The sequence below is a fragment of the Penicillium cosmopolitanum genome (assembly GCF_028827165.1).
Source record: "Penicillium cosmopolitanum strain IBT 29677 chromosome Unknown utg000011l:1.0-3548175.0:1.0-3550911.0, whole genome shotgun sequence".
Taxonomy (NCBI): Eukaryota; Fungi; Ascomycota; class Eurotiomycetes; order Eurotiales; family Aspergillaceae; genus Penicillium; species Penicillium cosmopolitanum.
The window spans coordinates 2514216-2533257 of record NW_026622681.1 but is presented as its reverse complement, the minus strand read 5'-3'; the positions used below and the strand labels follow the sequence as shown (position 1 = coordinate 2533257).

Sequence of the window (19042 nt, the reverse complement as noted above, 5' to 3'; positions counted from 1 at the left end):
ATCTTTGTATTATGGCATCTAGTCGGGATCGAATTCCAAAGTTCTAGCTAGTTTCAGTTCAAGTTGCTGTAACTTGAATAACTCGGAGTTTGAAGGTGATCGTACTCTAGGGCTAGTCCTAGTAGTAGTAGTGACCTTGGAATATATTTCGGTACCGCAGTTCAAGTTCAAGTTGATACTACATTCCAACTTGCCCAGGTGAACTTGAAGCTCTGGTCAGGAAACTTCCAAGGTTGAACTTGAACAACATGAACATCGTGAATTATTTCGAACTGTAAGTTGAATATACTAGTACTCTAGTATCATGATGTTACGCTGGGCATGGGTAGTAGGTACCTAGGTAGTAAAGATTCAAGCTGAGACCTACCTAGGTACCTAGGTGGTGTCCACATGTCAGAATTCTCACAGTTCCAATGAAATACGGTCTCCGAGAGAGTATTTCCAAGGCTGTGAGGTTTAAAATACTACTAACTGTCGGAACGACCGTATGCTCAAAGGTTGAATTGCCAGATGAACCGGTATGTTGGCCTGGGGAGGTAGTACTGGTAGTACTTGTAGTATCTAGTATGTATCAACTCTCCGATTCGGAGTCGTAATTCCTAGCCCAGAGTCTAGGAGTATAAGCAAGCTACGGCCACGGCTACGGCCACGGCTCTACCCAAAAAGGATATTTTTATAATCATTCATTGGATCCCGCAGGACTGCTGACAATCACTACCAAACTTCAAGTTGTCTTGAAGTCGGTAGTTCCTCAAGTGACCAGAACTCGCCCGATACAGCTCACTCTCATCCCATCCCATCCCACCCTCTCTCACCTCCCTCACAGAAGCACAGCCACCACATTCCAATAGTTTGAAGACATCGGAAAACAAAAGAAGAGGAGGACCACAATGATTCTCATTGAAGAAAATTCCATCACGCTGAATATGAACAGTTGGGAAAGGGGAAAGGAAAAAGCGAAAATAAAAGAAAAAGCCGGAAAGAAAACAACACTGATAGAAAATCACCGTCACTCGTCACGATGTGGCAGAATGAGGCAGCACGAAATTTCTAGGTGCGATGAACTTGGGGGTGCAGAGCGCTGGAGGCAGCGGCTGAATTGGAAGACAATCCAGAAGAACTTCACATGCACAAAGCGTCCGAGTCGAATGCGAGTGATAAGAGACATTGTTACATGTATTTCACTCGGTGAATCTGCGAGTTTGTTGTCAGCATTAGGTATGCAGGTTGGAAGCATATCTACTCACATCCCAAGCTTCTCGGTGGCATTTTCCTCATTACGCGATCCCTAAGTGTAATGCGCCAAACCTAGGAGGGCGGATGGAGATCAAGACATTCCAACCTTGATCCAATAGTTGGTTCTCAGATCACATGACGGAATGAATATCTAACAGTGAGACGGGAAACCCAAATCTCATCATCAAGTCATGTCATTCATTTGCCCTCGTCCGTTGGCTCCGCAGAGTGTGAGCCAGCAGCAGCGTTGGCACCCGCATTGTTGGCCATTTGAGGGGCCATTTGAGGAACCTGGTTAAATCCATTGCTGGGGGTTCGGTGCTGGTTCGGAGGGAAGTGATGCGGCTGGTGTGGACTGGAGGAAAAGTGAGGTTGCTGCTGGGCGTAACCGCCACGACCTGGGGGCACTGAGATGGTTGGGTAAGCCGCGTGAACCCAGATAGGGCGAAAGATGAACTCACTGTGCCCGGGTTGCTGAGCTCCATATCCTGGCTGGCCGGGTTGACCGGACGGCATAAACATCATCTGCGGAGGTTGGCCGGACTGCGAGTTTTGATGCATCATCATGGGCGCGCCACGGCTTGGGCTGGGATAACCGCTGTGTGGCTGTGGGGAGAGGAGCATGCTGGGGGTAAGCGTGACCTGGGGATGGTGAGTACATCGGCATCTGTGGGTTATAGGGCGACATCCCCTGGGGAACGCCCATGTAGGGACCATTGGAAGGTTGCTGCATCATTGGGGCTCCTCCCATAGCGACGCCTGAGTTCATGAATTGGGGTCCACCTTGGTATCGAGGTAGGTGGCCAGGCTGAGGGGCACCGTAGAATCCCGGCACCGGCTGTCCAAATGCCATTTGGGCATGGGGACCCATAGGGGATGGATATCCCATGCCGCTCTGCTGCATCCGAGGGGACGGGAAGACCTGGGACGACGACGCGGAGATCTGCATGCGATGCTGATCGTCCATGTGGCCAGACGCGGGGCCATGTGGGCCTTGATGGAGGTGGGGTCCGTTAGGGGGACCCGAAGCAGGAGCCATACCTGGATGGAAGGGCATCGAGTGTTGTTGAGGCAGATGGGGATTGTTCGAGGCGGACCGTCCTTGGGGCGAAACCGACTGGATGCCACCGGGGTGCTTGAACATCTGGTCAAAAGTCTTGTCCTGGTTCGCGTCTGGGTGATCCCATGTTGGGAGCGTCTTGTAAGGAGGGGGGATACTCCCGTTGAATGCGTAGGACTTCTCTGTAGAATCACTGCTCTCCTTCTTCATGCGTTTGATCGGATTGAACTGGTTATCAATCGAAGGTCTTTCGGAGATGGGCAGAGGCTTCTTGTTGCCGAAGAATGCAGATGGAGTTGTCGCACGAGAGCCCGATCGATTGCGCGAGAATGGTCGAGGACTGGCGGCAGCTGCGTTGGTGCTGCTCGCAGGACCAGCAGGAGCGGCGCTGGGAGGGCCACCCGGGGTGAAGGTGCTCGCCGCAGGATTGGGCTTGAACTCCATCGCCCGGACATTGAATTTGGAAGCGAGAGAAGATGTGGGAGCCTGGCTCTTGACAGGGCTAGTGATTCGAGGCTGCTCATTTGCAGGGCCGGTAGGTGGGCCACGAGCATCTTGAATTGGTAGAGGTGTGGGAACCGGGCCCATGCCTGCACCCTTGCGCTGCTGAAGGTTATCCGCTAAGCGATGGCTGAGCATACCGGCACTAGGACGACCGGGCTGCATGGGCTGCTGAGGGAATCGACCTCCAGCTCCAGCTCCAGCTCCAGCCGCATGTGGACCGGTGGGGGCATACACTTGGCGGTTCCGGGGAATGCATTTTGGCGATCTGCGGGAGCGGCTGGGGGCACAGCTCCAGTGGGGCCGCCTCGTCCAGCTTGTGGCTTCTGCTCGACGGGTGGAGAAGAGATCTTCGGGCTGGTCTTGTCCTCGGATACACGATTAATGATGGATTCTTGCTTGGTGCGATCCTTGGCTAGAATGGGAACCAAGTCCTTGGGAACAGGGGTGTGCAGCTTGAAGTTCTGGGAGAACTTCATCAACTCATTGAGCTTGAGAGTTCGGTCATAGCTGGCTTGGTTGCGACGGCGTTCCTGCATTTTAATCTTCTCACTGTTGGCAAATTGGCGGAAGTGATCCAGCACTTCGGTTTCGACGTTAGCCGTGACATTTTCCGGAACAGTACGTTGCTTCACAGAGGTGCCAGGGGCGTCGGAGCTAATCTTGGCAGAAGTGGACTTCTGCTCAGTTCCAGCGCTGGCAGCTGATTGAGTTGATACTTGGTCCTTTGGAGCACTCTCGGTCACGGGTGGCTGAACAGTAGAAGGAGAAGGAGTAGCAGCCGAAGCGGCCGGAGTAGCTGGTTTCTGGGCAGCAGCTGGAGGCGCTCCAGCTTGTCGGCGCCCAGGTGGGGTGTATTTGTTTGGCTGCCCGGAGAGGAGAGGAGGGAAGATCTTATTCTCACGACGAACACCACTGTACTTATCCTCTTCATCCTGATCACCGGTGTCGGGCGCGACTTGACCTCTCTCCTCACGCATGTGAGGGTTGTCGGCACTGGTGCCCTCAATTTCCGCAGCAATCTTGGCTGCCGAAGCCGCCTGTTGACGATAAGCAGGAGAGCTGCGATCAAGCGAAGTTGTGTAAATGTTTTCGTCGTAGTCAGTCTTCGCGCCGAATAGCTTCTCGTTCGCTGCGAACTGGTCCCATCCAGCGGTGTGTCCCATCGAGCTATCCAGAGACATATCGGCTTCGTGTTCAGCGGGTTCCCAGCGTTGCAAGGTGCGCTCCCGCATTGCCAGGTTACCCGAGATATCAGCATCGGTTCTGAATTTGGCTGCCCCTAAGGAAAAGATGTCAGTGATCGATCGGAACTGCATTGTGACTTTGCGCTTACCATTTGTTTCTTTCGCCGACACTTCTGCCGGTGATACATTGGGGACTGAAATGTCTGCGATGTCCTTCACATCAAATGCCATGCTGTGTTCCGGGGCAGCTCCAAGATACGGAGTTGTCACATCGCTCACGCCGTTGGACTTGGGCTGGTTTTCCTGAGAGGTACGCTGCACCATCTTCAAGAGGAAGGAAGAATCGCTGGCCTCGAGAGTTGAGGAAGAGAAAATGCCGGTATATTTGTCTCCATTCTTCGTAGTAATTGTGGTATGCAGACCCTGAAATAAGTAGCATGTTAGTAAGAAGTCGCGCGCGCAAGATGAACTGGACTGCACTGAGCTCAACTTACAATGAAAGTGGCAAACAAGAAAACCAATCGGTCGTGCGCATGGTTATCGAAAGTGTTGGATTCCTTCTGGCCCGGGCGAGGGGAACCAGATTGCTTCTGCGCCATGTTTCCGTTTGATGAGGCGTGTGTGGAGCGTTGGGTGATGGGGTTCGTCCCTTGAGACCAGGCCTTGTGGGAGTTGGAGCGTCTATAGGAAGGGACATGGCCCGGTTAGCCGAGTACAACAAGTAAAGATGGAGTCAGAGAAGCAGATAATGGTTGCCATGAGATCCGACGCTTGCAATTGGTTCTCTGGGGCACACAATGCCATGCCAGCCCACAATGCGAGAGAGCTCGCGACGTCGAGGGGCACGTGCACGGAGTGTCCATTCATTCAACAAGGACGAGCGGGGGGGGCAGGAAACCCCATGGGCTTTCGTCCCAGGAACGAGATCTCAGACAAAATGATTGTGGAGCTTGCGGAGGGCGACGAAGGGAGGGCAGATAAGGGGGGCAAAGGGCGTGTTGGAAGAGGTCGAACGTACCGTTGACCAGCGTCACCAGGGCTGCCAGATTGTCGGCGGCCGTCTGCCTTGGAGTTGGCGCTTGATCTGAGAGTTGATCTTCCAGGATTCTGAGAGGGATTGTTGGGATTGCCTGAGCTGTTCGCAGCCGGCGTCGAGTTGAGAGTGGAAGCCATTGATTGACTCGGGAGTCAGGGCAGGCTTGCGTCGTGGAACTTAGCACGGCGGAAAGCCGCGAGGAGGCACAACCAGAACCACCACACACCGCCTGCACAAACAGGACAAGGGGGGATGGGGGTGGGGAAACGATGGTATGCGCGACGCACTGGGGGTAGATAAGGGGGTTGAAGGGGTGCTGAATGACGAGAGGATGTTAAGAAGACAAAGACTGGAAGGAGGGGAAAAAAGGGAATGGAGGAACTGGAAATTGATGGAAGTCACGGGGAGGAAGAGGAAGGAGGAGAGCAGAGAGAGAGAGCAGCAGAAGAGGGCAAGTGTACGGGTAATACCCATGATACATACAATACGGTGCGACCCTGGACTCGGACAATGCACAGGCAATAGTTGGTATGGTGATGGACAGAGTATATATGTAAGGATATGTACATATATTGATGTATGGAATATGTTTAATTTTTGTTTATTCTCACATATGAATTCAATATTCTTTATAAAGACAGACATTCTTCCACTATTTATTCTTTCTTCTACTTCTACTTTGGTGGGGGCGCAACCCCAGATGACCGTATTGCCAGTACAATACATGCTACTGTACTGACGTATGCAGTGGGATATGATTGATTATTATCCGAACATCTCATGGACAGGTCCATTTACATACGTGCATACTACTCTTATTTGTTTTTTTTTTATTGTACACAGAAATGGATATGATAGTCTGTCAAACTTAGCTTGACCCACAATTCAATAAAAGAGATCAGAGTGCATACTCTGTACTCCCAGCGACGTATTCCATCCTCATCCTCATACTCATACCTAGGGATAGTTAGTAGGTATACATAGGGATAGGGCAAGACGTATGGAATTGTCCTGCATTAGGGCACGCTAGGTGACCCGCGTTCATTTTGAGTCCAGTCGATCATGCCTGTGACTGTGACTAGGACTATTGTGTGCGATTTTTTATATGACCATCCTAGTTAAAGTCAAAAGAAGCAAAGTCTTAAGGCGACCGGTTGGTGTGGTCAGATTACGGTGACGCCCAATAGAGGAGACTAGTTAATTAGCGGATGATGCCCTACTGGGAGGCTAAGAATAGAGAATACTATACGAATACTCTATGGGTAGGTATAGGGCTAATACTAATTTTGGTCGATATGTACTGCCATTCCTATAACTACTCCTATACATAACCTTAGGTGAGCCTGTGTGGATAAGCGCGGGAGCTGCCGCGGCCACAGCCAGCTGAAGTGGTGGTACAGACCAAAGAAAAGGTGCCTTAGTGCCGTGGATCGACGAAGGCCTGCTGTAGGTCGAGAGAGCCTAGGCTAGGGCCTTAGGGCCCGGGAGTGCTGAGGGCCTTTTGCTTAGTGTCTAGTGCTTAGTGCTTAGTCTGCCCTATACCGTATGTAACCGTATCTTACGGGCGCACCCTGCACTCCGCTGCGCTCTGCACACATGCAGATCCGGAGGCTGGGCCAACCACCACCAACCACCAACCACTCCCCCCCCTTCTCGTGCCATTTCTCGGTTCTATGCAGTCGACTCCCGCCTGGTCTCATCCTTCCGGAGACCAAGATTCTAATCCTCGTCCTCAACACCTCTCGGTTTCCGGCAGCACCGACACCTCCTCCATGGCCTCAGCGTCAGGTCGCAGTTCGTCGGCCTCTGGCCGCTCCCAATCCACCAAAACAGTGGTAGGTGCTATTGATCCCATCTTGAGAACACTTCCTCGTCAATATGTACGAGTATCTTTGTAGCTGTTCGCTGACCGGAGCCGCCCCATCGCACCCTCGCACAGCCCGATAAACAGATTTCCCAAATCGAAAAGAGCGTGACGCACCTCCTAGTGGCAACCAAACAACTCCTCGAAACCTTGACACAGTGGTCTCGAAAAGCCGCCTCGGAAACAGATGTGTCAGATGTTTACGTGCGCCTCGGTTATGAATTCAACCTCGCCTGTCGCGCGTTCAATGCGATCGGTGTCGAGACCTCGGACTTCGGTCCTGTGCCCGATGTATTGCGCACAATACTCGAAGACACTCTCAGCCAGGATGCATCTCCGCAAAGCCTCGACCGATACCTCCCCCAAATCCGCGATATCATCATAAACCTCCTCCACGGCCTGAAGAAGAAGCAAGCACGCCTACGGTCTCGACAGCAGAAGGAAGAGGGTCGAAGTGGGATGCCCGGGCGGCAGGCGAGTGCCGGAAGCCTGTCTAGCGAGAAGACAAATATCGGACAGCTCTATGATGAAACCGCCGCGTCAATACTACCTCCCGGTAGCGTGCCATCTCCCAAGCGCTCGGCGCGTCGATACGGAAGCAATGGTTCGTTGGAGGACTCGCCCGCCCAACAAGGCACCTCACCGGGGCCATCTGGTTCAAGCTACTCGGAGCGAGATGCCACGCGCAAGGAAACCCAGCAGCTGCTCTCCCAAGCGACATCAGATAGTGAACCGACACCCCGGGCGACTCCATCGGCAGCGCCGCCAGACTTCCCTGCCCCGCCGCCTCCACCGAAGCAGGACGATGCGCTTGGCGCTTTACAGAGAAGTGGTGAGCTAGAGCGGCGCGCTTCGCGTCGTTTCTCTGCCTACCAGATCCAGAAACACTTGGGTACATCGTCAAATGGTGTGCCCGTTATCCCCTCACAAAACTCACCAGTCCCCAATCGGGGACGCGATGTGCGCGAATCGCTCAACGCCGTGCGCCTGCGAGGTCCCTACCAACACTCGCGCCAACGATCTACGAAAGGCTCCCAGGACGTCACTAAAGGAGGACAGGCCCAGGCTGCTGCAAACATACCCCAGGCGGTACAGGAGGAGCCTCCGAAATCCTCCACTGAAACCGCGGAGCCTTCCCCCGCACCCGCACCCGAACCCGCAGAAAATAAGCCACCACCCGTCGAAAAGGAGCTACCAACGAGCCCTATTGCGGATTTGACCCCCCCTTATTTCCCACAACCACCCAAGACTGGCCCCTCTCTCGATGACGCCTTTGACCCCGAGAAGAGTAGCTCTTCTCCCGTTCGCGAGACAGCCCCGGAAACACCAAAGAAAGATCGAATTGAACCAGCTGACATCGCCACACCTCCTCCGATCCCTCAGCTCGCTGTCGACCAACCGTCCCCAGGGAAAGAACTGACCTTGTTCCTGCAGTACAAGAGCAAGATCAAGAAGTATGTTCTGCTAGAAGGTATCGCGGAACTGACCATCGGGCGACTGCAATTGGCATTCATCGAGAAATTCGCATGGAATGTCCACAACAACGGCATGGACCTTCCTGAAATCTACATCCAAGATCCGATTTCCGGAATTCGCCATGAGCTGGAAGATTTGAGCGATGTCAAGGATCGTTCGGTTCTCGTGTTGAATGTGGATAACCTTGATGAAGTGAAGAAACACTTTGATGATAGTTTCGGAAACGTGCGGACTCTGGTGGAAAGCGTGAAAGAGGCGCTCAGCGGTCAGGGAACCGTCATTCAACGTGTCTCAGATCGTCAACTGGAGGCCGCAAAGGAAATGGCTCGTCTCGCAGCAGCGCCCTCATCATCATCTGCCCTAAGCGTGGGTAGCAAGATCGCCTTGACTCCTGGAACTGGTATCCCTATCGGTGAACTTCAAAGCTTGCGCCGTGACTTGGCCGTCGTCAGGCAAACTTTCACCAACTTCCAATCCGATATCACTGGTTCGATGACTGACCTTCGTACCAAGGCAAGCCTGGTCAAGACTGCCGCGGAGGATGTCGCCGTTACAAGCTACGAGGGCGATGCCGGCCGAGCACGTGTTGGAACCGGCAAAAAGGAGTTGGCTCGTGAATCCGAGCGTCTTGTCTCACGCGTCGACGATCTCCAAGATCTGGTCGAAGATCTGCGCAAGGACGTGGTACAACGCGGCGTTCGCCCATTGCCACGACAACTGGAGGGCGTCAGCCGCGACATCAGCAATGTGACGAAGGAAATCAAGAAGATGCAAGACTTCCTGGGCCGCGAGAAGCCCATCTGGACCAAGATCTGGGAGAAGGAATTGCAACTCGTCTGCGAGGAGCGAGACCAACTCACAATGCAAGAAGACCTCGCAGCGGACCTGCAAGACGATCTCGAAAAGGCCGCGCAAACTTTCGCCCTGGTCGAGCAAGCCACCAAGGAACAAGCGCAGGAGAAAGCCAACGGTGCTGTCACATTGCGCGCTACTTCTCGTACCCTTGGAATTGATCCCACAGTTGATCCGGTGAAAGCCAAGGACGGTGTTCTCGGCGAGGTACGCGCGCTCCAGCCCAACCACGAAAGCCGAATCGAGGCCATCGAGCGCGCGGAGAAGGCCCGCAAGAAGGAACTGGAGAATCGCCGTGCCAACCTCTTCCAGAAGGAGCTCGGTGCTTTCGTGCAGGAGGATAAGCTTAAGAAGAGTGGTGGCGTTGAAGAAGCCGAGCGTCTGCGTAACGCTAAAGACGACCGCATTCGCAAGGAAGTCTGGGACAGACAGCAAGCCCGCAACGCGGAGATGGAGAAGGCCGAAGCCGAAGCCGCAGCAGCACAAGCAGCAGCAGGAGAGCAAAAATCCGAAGGCGAGAACGTGGAGTCCGGAGAAGCCGCGGTCGAAGGAGAAGCAGGTGGCGGCGAGGAGGCAGCACCCAAAGATGAAACACCGACAGAAGAAGAGAAGAAAGAGGGAGATACTCCCGAATGATTCGAGCGCAGAGAAAGCGCCCGAGTCTTGATTTTCCTTTTCCTCCCTTCTCCCCAATACCCTACCCTACCCTAAACCACATCACACTCTCCAATTTCACTTTTGACAATTTTGTGCATTCTTTGGCGATGGATTTGATTTCGCATCTCGCGTCTATACCTGTGGCGATTCCCATGTTATACCACCCACACCCCATCCCCATGCGTTGTTTTTCCCCTGCTTTCATGTCACTTATTGACGATACCCTGCCACGACTGTGGTTTGTTTCAAGAATATCTTGTTCACATTGCGCGTGGAGTTGGCCCGTGGGTTAATAGGTAGTTTTTATATTTGCCTTTCAATGCTTAATGCGATGCCAGCCTTCATACCCCCTTATATCTTCAATATCCAGCGATTTACCAAGGACCTGCTGTGAACTTTTAGAAGTTCTCATCATAGCGATAAAGGTATTAGACAATAAATCCTCTTTATACTGGGAGACAGATACTAGTTTGCTTGCTACGGAGTGACCGATGATACTGAGGCTACTAAAGGTAAGAATAAAGGGATAAGAAACAATAGTCCCAGCATAATTCTTGCGATAGCAAACCAAAAAAAAAAAATTCAAACTAGGGGGACCTCCTTGGATTTGTAGCTGTCTGTATTCCGATAGGCAGTCTATCCCCTAGGCCTGCGTTCCATAGCAGTTTCCCCCCCTCCGCCCAGTATAGTGAACCTGGGCTATACTATCTAATACACAACCGATGATCCATGTTTTCTTCAGGAACCTCCGTTGCGGAAGCCAGATCAATAACCACCCGCGAATCCAACAACTTTCCATATTAGCAGCGCTCCATAATGAGCTGCGTCTTCAGTGAATCATGTGGGAGCAACCAACCCTTATTCTGCAAAAAGGCGGCTAGGTTTCTCTGCTCAACTAAGGCTTCCGTAATGCTCTCCGTCTTAAAAGACGCCTCGACGACATACTCGTATCCAGTACCCGCGAGGTCAGGGAGGGGCCAGACCTCGAGGTATAGTTTCATCCTCTTCCACTTGCCAATAGAGCGCCTAGTGAGGACCGGGCCAAAAATACGCGATACCGCTAACAACCCGGTGCCCCATTTGTTAGGCTTCCAATCATCGAACTTGTCTGGCGCTTCGGCGATCAGCATTTTCTGCGAGTTGCTCGTCCCCGGTAGGTCCATCCCGCTATTACCATGATCCGGTACAGTTTTCTTGCGACTGATAGAAAGTGTCTTCTTCTGGTAACCCCATTCGACTTGCGCCTCGTATTTTGTGTTGCCAGCCTTAAAACCATCGATATTAGCAGCAGTAAGAGCGGCGTCAATATCACTATCCGTAATCGTATACCGCTTCTTATACGTCAGCTCGAGGTCATTTTGGCCTTCGGTCTTACGAATACGGGCGATCCAGTCCGCGGTAAAGAGCTCCTGAGAGCTCGTGTCGAGGAACTGGACATTTAGCTTCGTGACGGTCGGGGAAATCTCGAAGGCAGATAGAACGGTGTCCATTAGCTTGTGTTTAGGACTAAGCACCACGGCTGGATTGAGCAGGAGTCTAATCTCGTAGTCGGGCATCATATTTGGCAATGTCTGGGTGGGTGAGATGGCGATGGCGGTCATAGCGAAGTGGCAGTATAAAGGAGAGATGTATGGTGCTGTAAACTCGCGAGTAGGCTTAGATAAAGCAACTCGAGCAATAGAGGAAACTTTATTACACGAGTAGGCCAGGGTGATGCTGTAATGGCTGTTATTAGACTAAAGCGAAGTAGTAAGCGCATATGTGTCAATTAAATCCCATTCGTCGAGAACCAGCGTTTTGCATGTCTAGTATCTTAAGATAACCGTTTTGAGTTGATATTAAGTGTTGACACTCTACATACGAAAACAGACCATGGTTACTTAGATATCGAAAAATCGACGATACTATTGACTTCCTCACAGGCTAGAGCTTTATGCCACTGATGTCGTTCGGCAAACCCTGGAATGCTATGCGATTACGTCGACTCATAGAGTCACAAGAGAGTATTTTATAATACTCTGCAGAATATATCGCATAGCATTACAATAAGATAGGGAACAGGTAGCGTCACTGTGAAACCCGCATCATCAACACCTCGTGCCAGTACCGTGTGTGTGCTGCCAAGATCTTTACTAGTATACGTACCAGGAGAACTGGCTGTGTCTCGCACGATAAATGAGCTCACGCAAACCAAAATAAGCTTTGGCCATTAGCATCTAGGTAGTAGAAGTATCTAAAATTGCACGATACGCATAACTTGTGGTGTGTGTCACTTTTATGTCAACAATGAAATAAAGTTTAGTTGAACTTAATAGCATAGATCCTCCCCGCAGAACCCCGCTTATTATCCGCAAACGGCGCCCGCCCTATCCGAGCATAGCCTAGACCATAGCACTGGCGATGAACAATACGACAGTTGAAATCCCTGCGATAAATAAAGATGTCATTTGCACTAGCACAACCAAGGGAAGGAGATTTTGAATACTTAGTTGACAGTCGGGCAGCAATGCTGGTGGAAGGACCAGGAACCTTGGAATGGGAGAAACATACAAATATGGGAGAAAGACATGGCTATTGTCTAGGATCCCTTGACATTGAGAAAAAGCAACCAAAGCAGCCGGACGCATATGGCAGCATTAAGCCTAAGGACGAAACAATAGAAAAGCACTGACTAGAGGAGAGCTTGGAAAGTCCGAAGACGAATCAGAGATCAGCAGGAAGAGTCAATCACGGCAATATTTGGCACCCATGCGAACCGATCAGAGACGAGGACGACGAAAAGTGTTTGCTATAGCAAGTGGTGGCGCAGCAAACTTTTGCGAGCAGGTCGTGCAGAGTACAAACCCCTCCACTTCGTTCCTCGGTTCAGGGCACTTGGCGCGAAAATTGGCTGTGTGAATCGCGGCATTCGTTGTCAGCGTCAAGAGTCTACGTCGCATAGGTCTGGGGTTATAGTAACCTCTTCCACTCCGTTCCTTCGTTTCGGCTTACTGGCCACTATCATGGAGCGGCGACAACCATGGTAGACATTATGGCGAACTACTTGGCAAGAGTCTGAGTCGGAGTTTGTCTGACTGGTTGCAAAGTGTCAGTACAGACCTCGGGGGTCAGAAGATCAGACTATATTCGCATGAATAGTAAAGGTGAAGCACGAGGTGTGGCAGATGCGCAAACAGAAAACTATCCACCAATCAAAAGCGGGCTCGGATAATTTTTATTATAGCGTGATTGCAAGTGGTCATACATTGCACCCGACTTCTGACACTGAATTTTGATTTGGTCGTTGTATTATGCGGATCAGAACATTATGGCGTCAATCCTCAGGTGTAGAGTTGAACTCTCAGAATCTATGCCATCTACATGCGATTCAGGCATATCTCAGTGGTTGCACGATCTGTCCGCCTGCCAATCACATTATCTCTTAACTTTCGCTATGTCACTAACAATACTGCGCAGGGCTAGGACCTACCTTTTTTTTTGAGAGTACTCAGTACCACACTGAAAGATGGGAAAAATCGGAAGTCAATTCTCAAAAGTGAACGAGCCTTTTTCTGATTGCCAAGTGGTGGCTGATCTGGTCGGGCCAGCTCGATGTTGGTAGAGAGCTTTGGAACGTCTCCATCCTGTCCCTTAGGTGGCTGCTGGGATTGACTTACTTGGATAGGAATTAATTTACGGCTTGGTTGTATCATAGTTTGAACTTGTTGAAATGATCGCCTGATCATTTCTTTGTTTGAGAAGTATAGTCCGGTTAAAACGAAACTGGAGCATATCTGTCCAATTACTGAACACCCAAAGACAAACCACGATGGGATCGGCCGATCCCATAGAACGTCTGGCCCACTGTGGAGGTAGGGCGTGATGTGTGATCGATCATTCTAGACCTCTCAATGGGTAACTTGACCCGTATGTGTCCAAGACGCCATCACTGAAATGCTTTACCTGGACGCCGGTCGTACCTATAAAAGCCGGTCCAATTCCATTGTTTAGACCCAACACACTCCTGTACGAGATTAAATTCCACGACTAATAAAAAGTCTGAATCATCTTGATCATTGTCAAAGTTTTGAAAACAAAATGCCTGTTCAGGACTACGGTGTTTGGAAGGGGTTACCTGTTCATTATGAGTTTGAGCACGATTACGAAGACCCACATTCCCCACATCTATCTCTATATTACCATGATAATTCTGAAACGGAGCCTCAATTTGACCGCAAGTATCGTCAGAAACACAAAGGCAAACCTCCGAAAAAGAACAGTCCGAAAGAAATTCCCGGGCTCTTCCGCGCAGCGATCAACATCAAGTCTACTGATCGGGACTCTCGACTTGCTTATTGGGTGAATTATAACATCAGTGAGCATCCAATGGTCCAAGAGCTAGCCAACTTGGATTTCGGCTTCCATGATCTCGAGGATCTTGAAGGCAAAGGCTTGGACTATATCCGATCTGGCCTATTTGATACTAAGAAAGGTCGTGTTCTTCCCCATGACGTCGAAGGCCCAAATAATGATATGATTGATGTCTTGGAGCCTGAAGTAAAGGAATCAATCGACAAACACGCGGATATTTACATTTTCGGTTCCCGCTTCGACACAAAAAATGGAATTCACAATGTGCACATGAACCAGGGCAACATAAAGAGATTCAGACGAGATGACGGAGTTTTTCAGGATGGAGGTCTTCTTATCAATAACAAGAAGACTGGTCGATGGACCGGAATTTTCCTTGCGTTTGCATCACAAGCTGTGCACACAGACAATGTTACCGGTCATGCTATATCGCGTTTGACTTGGGGTCAATTCCTTCCCACAGATCTCATTGAGAATTCAGTGGCTATCGAAGAAGCAGTTGTGAGAAAGCAAAACTCAGTCACTCTTAAGAATCTGACAAACCACCAGGTATCTTTGGCGTCGTGGCAGCTCCATAACTCAGCTGGTCAAGCCCAAGAATTTCCTGGTAATGCAGTTTTGAACCCCATGTCTACCTGTGGCTTTGAAGTGCCGAACCTCCATCTTTTGAGCAATGGTGACATTATTACTCTTGTTAATGGAGACGGGTTGAAGGTTGATGGTGTGAGTTATAATTCTCAGCAGGGAAATATGGAAGGCCAATCGGTCGTTTTTGCGCATTAGGCCTTGTCGAAATGAAAGGTCAAGCCAAAGCGAGCAAGACTGGAAAAATGAAGCCGTAAGACAAGGCCAAAAGAGCGAAAATGAGAGAAAAAAGGAGCCAAAAGTTTGTATTGGACTTATCATTATATGTACTTAACATAGTTAGTTTTTCGTGTTGGCTGAATAGTATGTGTCAATTTCTATTTGAACACTAGCTACTACTGAGACTTCAATTTGATGAACATTATCTGTTCCAGCGAATTCAAAAACAGACCGTTAAACTGAGTTCAAATAAAGATAAAGCAATTTCAGTGTTGATTTTATTTTAGGGCAGATGTTCTGTTGTTTCAACTTGAAATTGATGCCAAGGCCTCGACTCTCAACTCTCGACTGGCTGCCTAACAAAGGGTCTCACTCCCAGCCATCCAATTTCCACACCTTAAAACCCACCTCGCGCCTGTCCCTTTTTTGATCGCCAGACTATCCTGGACTCCGAATCTATTTGTATTACGAATTTCATGAGCTTAATGATCAACGATTCCTAAGTCCGACCCACACCAATCCACAACATCGTGTTTCTCAGCCTCATCTCCAACCCGGCTAACCCGAGTCGGTCTATAGACATACCTCTGTACGACGCTTTTCTTCCAGTGGTGTTTGCATGAAGCACTCGTGCTAATTGGATTACACAGATCTGATCAAACATTTACCTGGTATTCCCTGCATTTGATCGGATTTACTGGGCTCTTGCCTCTACACTACTCCCTGGCTGACCACAAGCGCACGATCACTCATTGGAAGCGCGCCCATGCATCTCCAACATGTACCAGCATTTCTATTGCTCTTGTCTATATCAAGGCTCAACCATGCAAGCCCGAATGAGGATACCCTCCTCCGCCGACATACAGAAATCGAAGCGCGATTTGCAGACTCGCCCATCCAAGGCGTTCGGAAGATGAGCGAGGACGAAGGAGAGAAATTTTTCTTCGAATACTGGCAATTCGAACAGGCTTTGGACAGTACAACTGGGAATCTTTCCTCTAATGCGGAAGTGGAGAGTCGGTCTTTGGATCAGGACTGGGACGAAGAGACTGGTTCTTCACCAGTCGAAGGCCAGGTCCTCGCTCGTTCGCATCCACTCACATCTTCTTTCTCTGGCGTCGCGGACCCTGGCTTTGACCTGCGCAACCTCTTTGGACGGGATTTCAAGTGTCCGACTGGGACGGATGCATGTTTGAGTATCAATCGGTCTGATCGCTGCTGCGGGACTGGCGATACTTGTGAAGTGATTCATGATACGGGCCATGGAACTGTGGGGTGTTGTCCCAAGGGGCAGAGCTGCTCTGGGAGAATTGGGTCCTGTCAGAGTGGGTATACGGCTTGTTCGAAGGCGTTGGGTGGGGGGTGCTGTATTCCGGGGTTCGCGTGTGTAGAGGGTGGATGTGAGTTAACCGATTCTCAATGAGATCGCGTCAGGATTAGAAGTGGAATGCTAACTTAAAGAAGGTGCATATACCTCGGTGGTTACAGTGACAGAGGATAACACAGTGACGACTTCTACAATCACCTATTCGACTCGACCGCAGACTACCCACTCTGCATCAACAGAGACTACATCCACCGCGTCCACCGCATCGACGATATCCACCGCATCCACCGCATCTACAGCCGAGTCCACCTCCACTGGCACGGGAACAGATACTTTGGGTGCACCAGGACGCCCGATCATATCAACGACAACGACTGGCACCCATACAACGACCGGACGGACGGATATGTGTCCCACGGGGTTCTACGCCTGCTCCGCTGTTTACCATGGCGGTTGCTGTCAAACAGGGAGGAATTGCGATACGACTTCGTGCCCGACAACCCAATCCACCACTTTCACCTCGAACGGCGAGACTATTGTGGTCCCGGTGGCTACAGGGGACTCGGGGTCACGGTCGCGCTCAGGGAAATGTGCGCAGGGGTGGTTCCGCTGTGCAGATACGGTAGGTGGGGGATGCTGTCCGCAGGAATATGTATGTGGTGCAAGTTGTACGGCGACGGGGTCGGCAGCGACAACAGTGGCGAAGGAGCAGCCGACGGGGGGAGCTCAGACGGTGCGAGTTAGTACGGTGATGGCAATGGTGTGGGTGGTGGTATTTATGTGTATGTTTATGTGTGGATGAATGTGGATGAATGTAGATGCAAATGCAAACGTCAGGGCATTTCCTTTTTCCCCGACCCCACGGGGGCTGAGTAATACACCAAAAAAGTGGGCGGGAGCGGCAATTCGTTCCTTCCCTGCCAGTGCGGTGTCTGCGTCTGCGGTGAGCTCCTCTCAGTTAGAGTCGCGCCTTCCGCCTGCGTAGCCTGCGCACCTGCCGTACGGAATATCGCCGAATTTGGCCGACCGTCAGACCGGGTGACTCCACTCCACCTTCTTCCCTCCCCATCTCCATCTCCATCTTCTCCATCTCCTCTCCTCTTTTTCCCTCTCCCCTCCTCATCCTGCATTTGGTAAGTCATTCCGCCCTTGCTTAGAATTGGAGTTTTTCTCTTTTCTCTCTGCCTTCCACTCTTATCCCTGTCCGATCTTGCCCCGTCCTCTTGCTGAACTGCCTCATCAGGTCCATCGCCATCATGTCCGACACACAACAGAAGCCCCTCCCCTTCATCTACCAATTCGCCGCCGGTGCGGTGGCCGGTGTCTCTGAGGTATGTCACAATATTCCAATTGCTCGTGTGAATTGTTTTGAATCCACCCCCCAAAACTCCAAGCGCCGGCGAAGCACGCACGCAGTGGCTAATCAATCTCCCCGCACGACTAGATCTTGATGATGTACGCTCCAACCTCCGTTTCCTTTCGTCGCAGCCATTCTCCCGTGGCGAAATCCGATCAATGAAGAAATGAACAATCAATCCTAACCTCAGATTATTGCAGGTACCCATTGGACGTCGTCAAGACTCGAGTGTAAGCACAACCCACTCATCCGCCCTCGGGACCGTCACCCGAATCACTCCGCAGTGACTAACTTCCTCCTTCCCTACAGTCAACTTCAGAGCGGTACCCCCGTTCCCGGCGCCGAGCACTACAATGGCATGTTCGACTGCTTCCGCAAGATCATCAAGCAGGAGGGGTGAGTGTTGACGAATACCCGAGTTTCCAGGCAATGGCAATGGCCATCGGCATTTGCTCCGAGACTGACCAAGACCCACTACAGTTTCTCGCGCCTGTACCGCGGTATCTCTGCTCCCATCTTGATGGAGGCTCCCAAGCGTGCGACCAAGTTCGCCGCTAACGACAGCTGGGGTACCTTCTACCGCGGCGCATTCGGCGTCACCCAGCAGACCCAGTCCCTGGCCATCCTGACTGGCGCCACAGCCGGTGCCACCGAGGCCTTCGTCGTTGTTCCCTTTGAGCTGGTCAAGATCCGTCTGCAAGACAAGGCCTCTGCAGGCAAGTACAACGGCATGCTGGATGTCGTCAAGAAGATCGTCCAGCAGGAGGGCCCTCTGGCCATGTACAACGGTCTGGAGTCCACCCTGTGGCGCCACATCCTGTGGAACGCCGGTTACTTCGGTTGTATCTTCCAGGTCCGCGCGCAAATGCCCAAGCCCGAGCCCGGTAACAAGAGCCAGCAGACCCGTAACGACCTGATTGCCGGTTCCATTGGTGGTATCGCTGGTACGATCCTCAACACCCCCATGGACGTCGTCAAGTCCCGTATCCAAAACACTACCAAGGTTCCCGGACAGACTCCCAAGTACAACTGGGCCTGGCCTGCCATTGGCACCGTCATGAAGGAGGAGGGCTTCGGTGCGCTGTACAAGGGTTTCATCCCCAAGGTGCTGCGTCTCGGACCCGGTGGTGGTATCCTGCTCGTGGTATTCACTGGTGTGATGGACTTCTTCCGGAAGATGCGCGAGGAGAAGTAAAGGGGACAGGGAAGGAAGTAAACAAAAATTTGCCACGTCCCGATATACCCTGTTCTCATTTTGTATCACCGGTCATGTATCACAAGCTAGAGCTTCCGCTAGATGGATATATACAAAAGACATGTTTCGAATTTTCACAA

General features: G+C 51.3%; 5 protein-coding genes across 5 annotated transcripts; 3 read left to right on the top strand and 2 right to left on the bottom strand.

Annotated features, from left to right (window-relative positions):
- Positions 1 to 1434: 1434 nt before the first annotated feature.
- N7509_012455 (putative PAB1 binding protein (Pbp1)) lies at positions 1435 to 5157 on the bottom strand (the record flags this gene model as incomplete). The annotated part of the gene is made up of 6 exons (XM_056637092.1): positions 1435 to 1696; positions 1743 to 2982; positions 3033 to 4079; positions 4134 to 4407; positions 4479 to 4665; positions 5003 to 5157. The coding sequence occupies 6 exons, from the start codon at positions 5155 to 5157 to the stop codon at positions 1435 to 1437; spliced, it is 3165 nt and encodes a 1054-aa protein (XP_056483122.1).
- A 1536-nt stretch (positions 5158 to 6693) lies between these two features.
- Positions 6694 to 9848, top strand: N7509_012454 (formin-mediated actin nucleation enhancer; the record flags this gene model as incomplete). Its single annotated transcript, XM_056637091.1, has 2 exons — positions 6694 to 6855; positions 6936 to 9848. The coding sequence occupies 2 exons, from the start codon at positions 6694 to 6696 to the stop codon at positions 9846 to 9848; spliced, it is 3075 nt and encodes a 1024-aa protein (XP_056483121.1).
- Positions 9849 to 10669: 821 nt separating this feature from the next.
- N7509_012453 (uncharacterized protein) lies at positions 10670 to 11470 on the bottom strand (the record flags this gene model as incomplete). Its single annotated transcript, XM_056637090.1, has 1 exon — positions 10670 to 11470. The coding sequence occupies one exon, from the start codon at positions 11468 to 11470 to the stop codon at positions 10670 to 10672; it is 801 nt and encodes a 266-aa protein (XP_056483120.1).
- A 2476-nt stretch (positions 11471 to 13946) lies between these two features.
- On the top strand, positions 13947 to 15002 carry N7509_012452 (uncharacterized protein; the record flags this gene model as incomplete). The annotated part of the gene is made up of 1 exon (XM_056637089.1): positions 13947 to 15002. One exon carries the CDS (start codon positions 13947 to 13949, stop codon positions 15000 to 15002), a length of 1056 nt encoding a protein of 351 aa, XP_056483119.1.
- A 787-nt stretch (positions 15003 to 15789) lies between these two features.
- N7509_012451 (uncharacterized protein) lies at positions 15790 to 18902 on the top strand (the record flags this gene model as incomplete). The annotated part of the gene is made up of 6 exons (XM_056637088.1): positions 15790 to 16423; positions 16488 to 17130; positions 17594 to 17681; positions 17908 to 17937; positions 18027 to 18103; positions 18188 to 18902. The coding sequence occupies 6 exons, from the start codon at positions 15790 to 15792 to the stop codon at positions 18900 to 18902; spliced, it is 2187 nt and encodes a 728-aa protein (XP_056483118.1).
- Between the last annotated feature and the right edge of the window lie 140 nt (positions 18903 to 19042).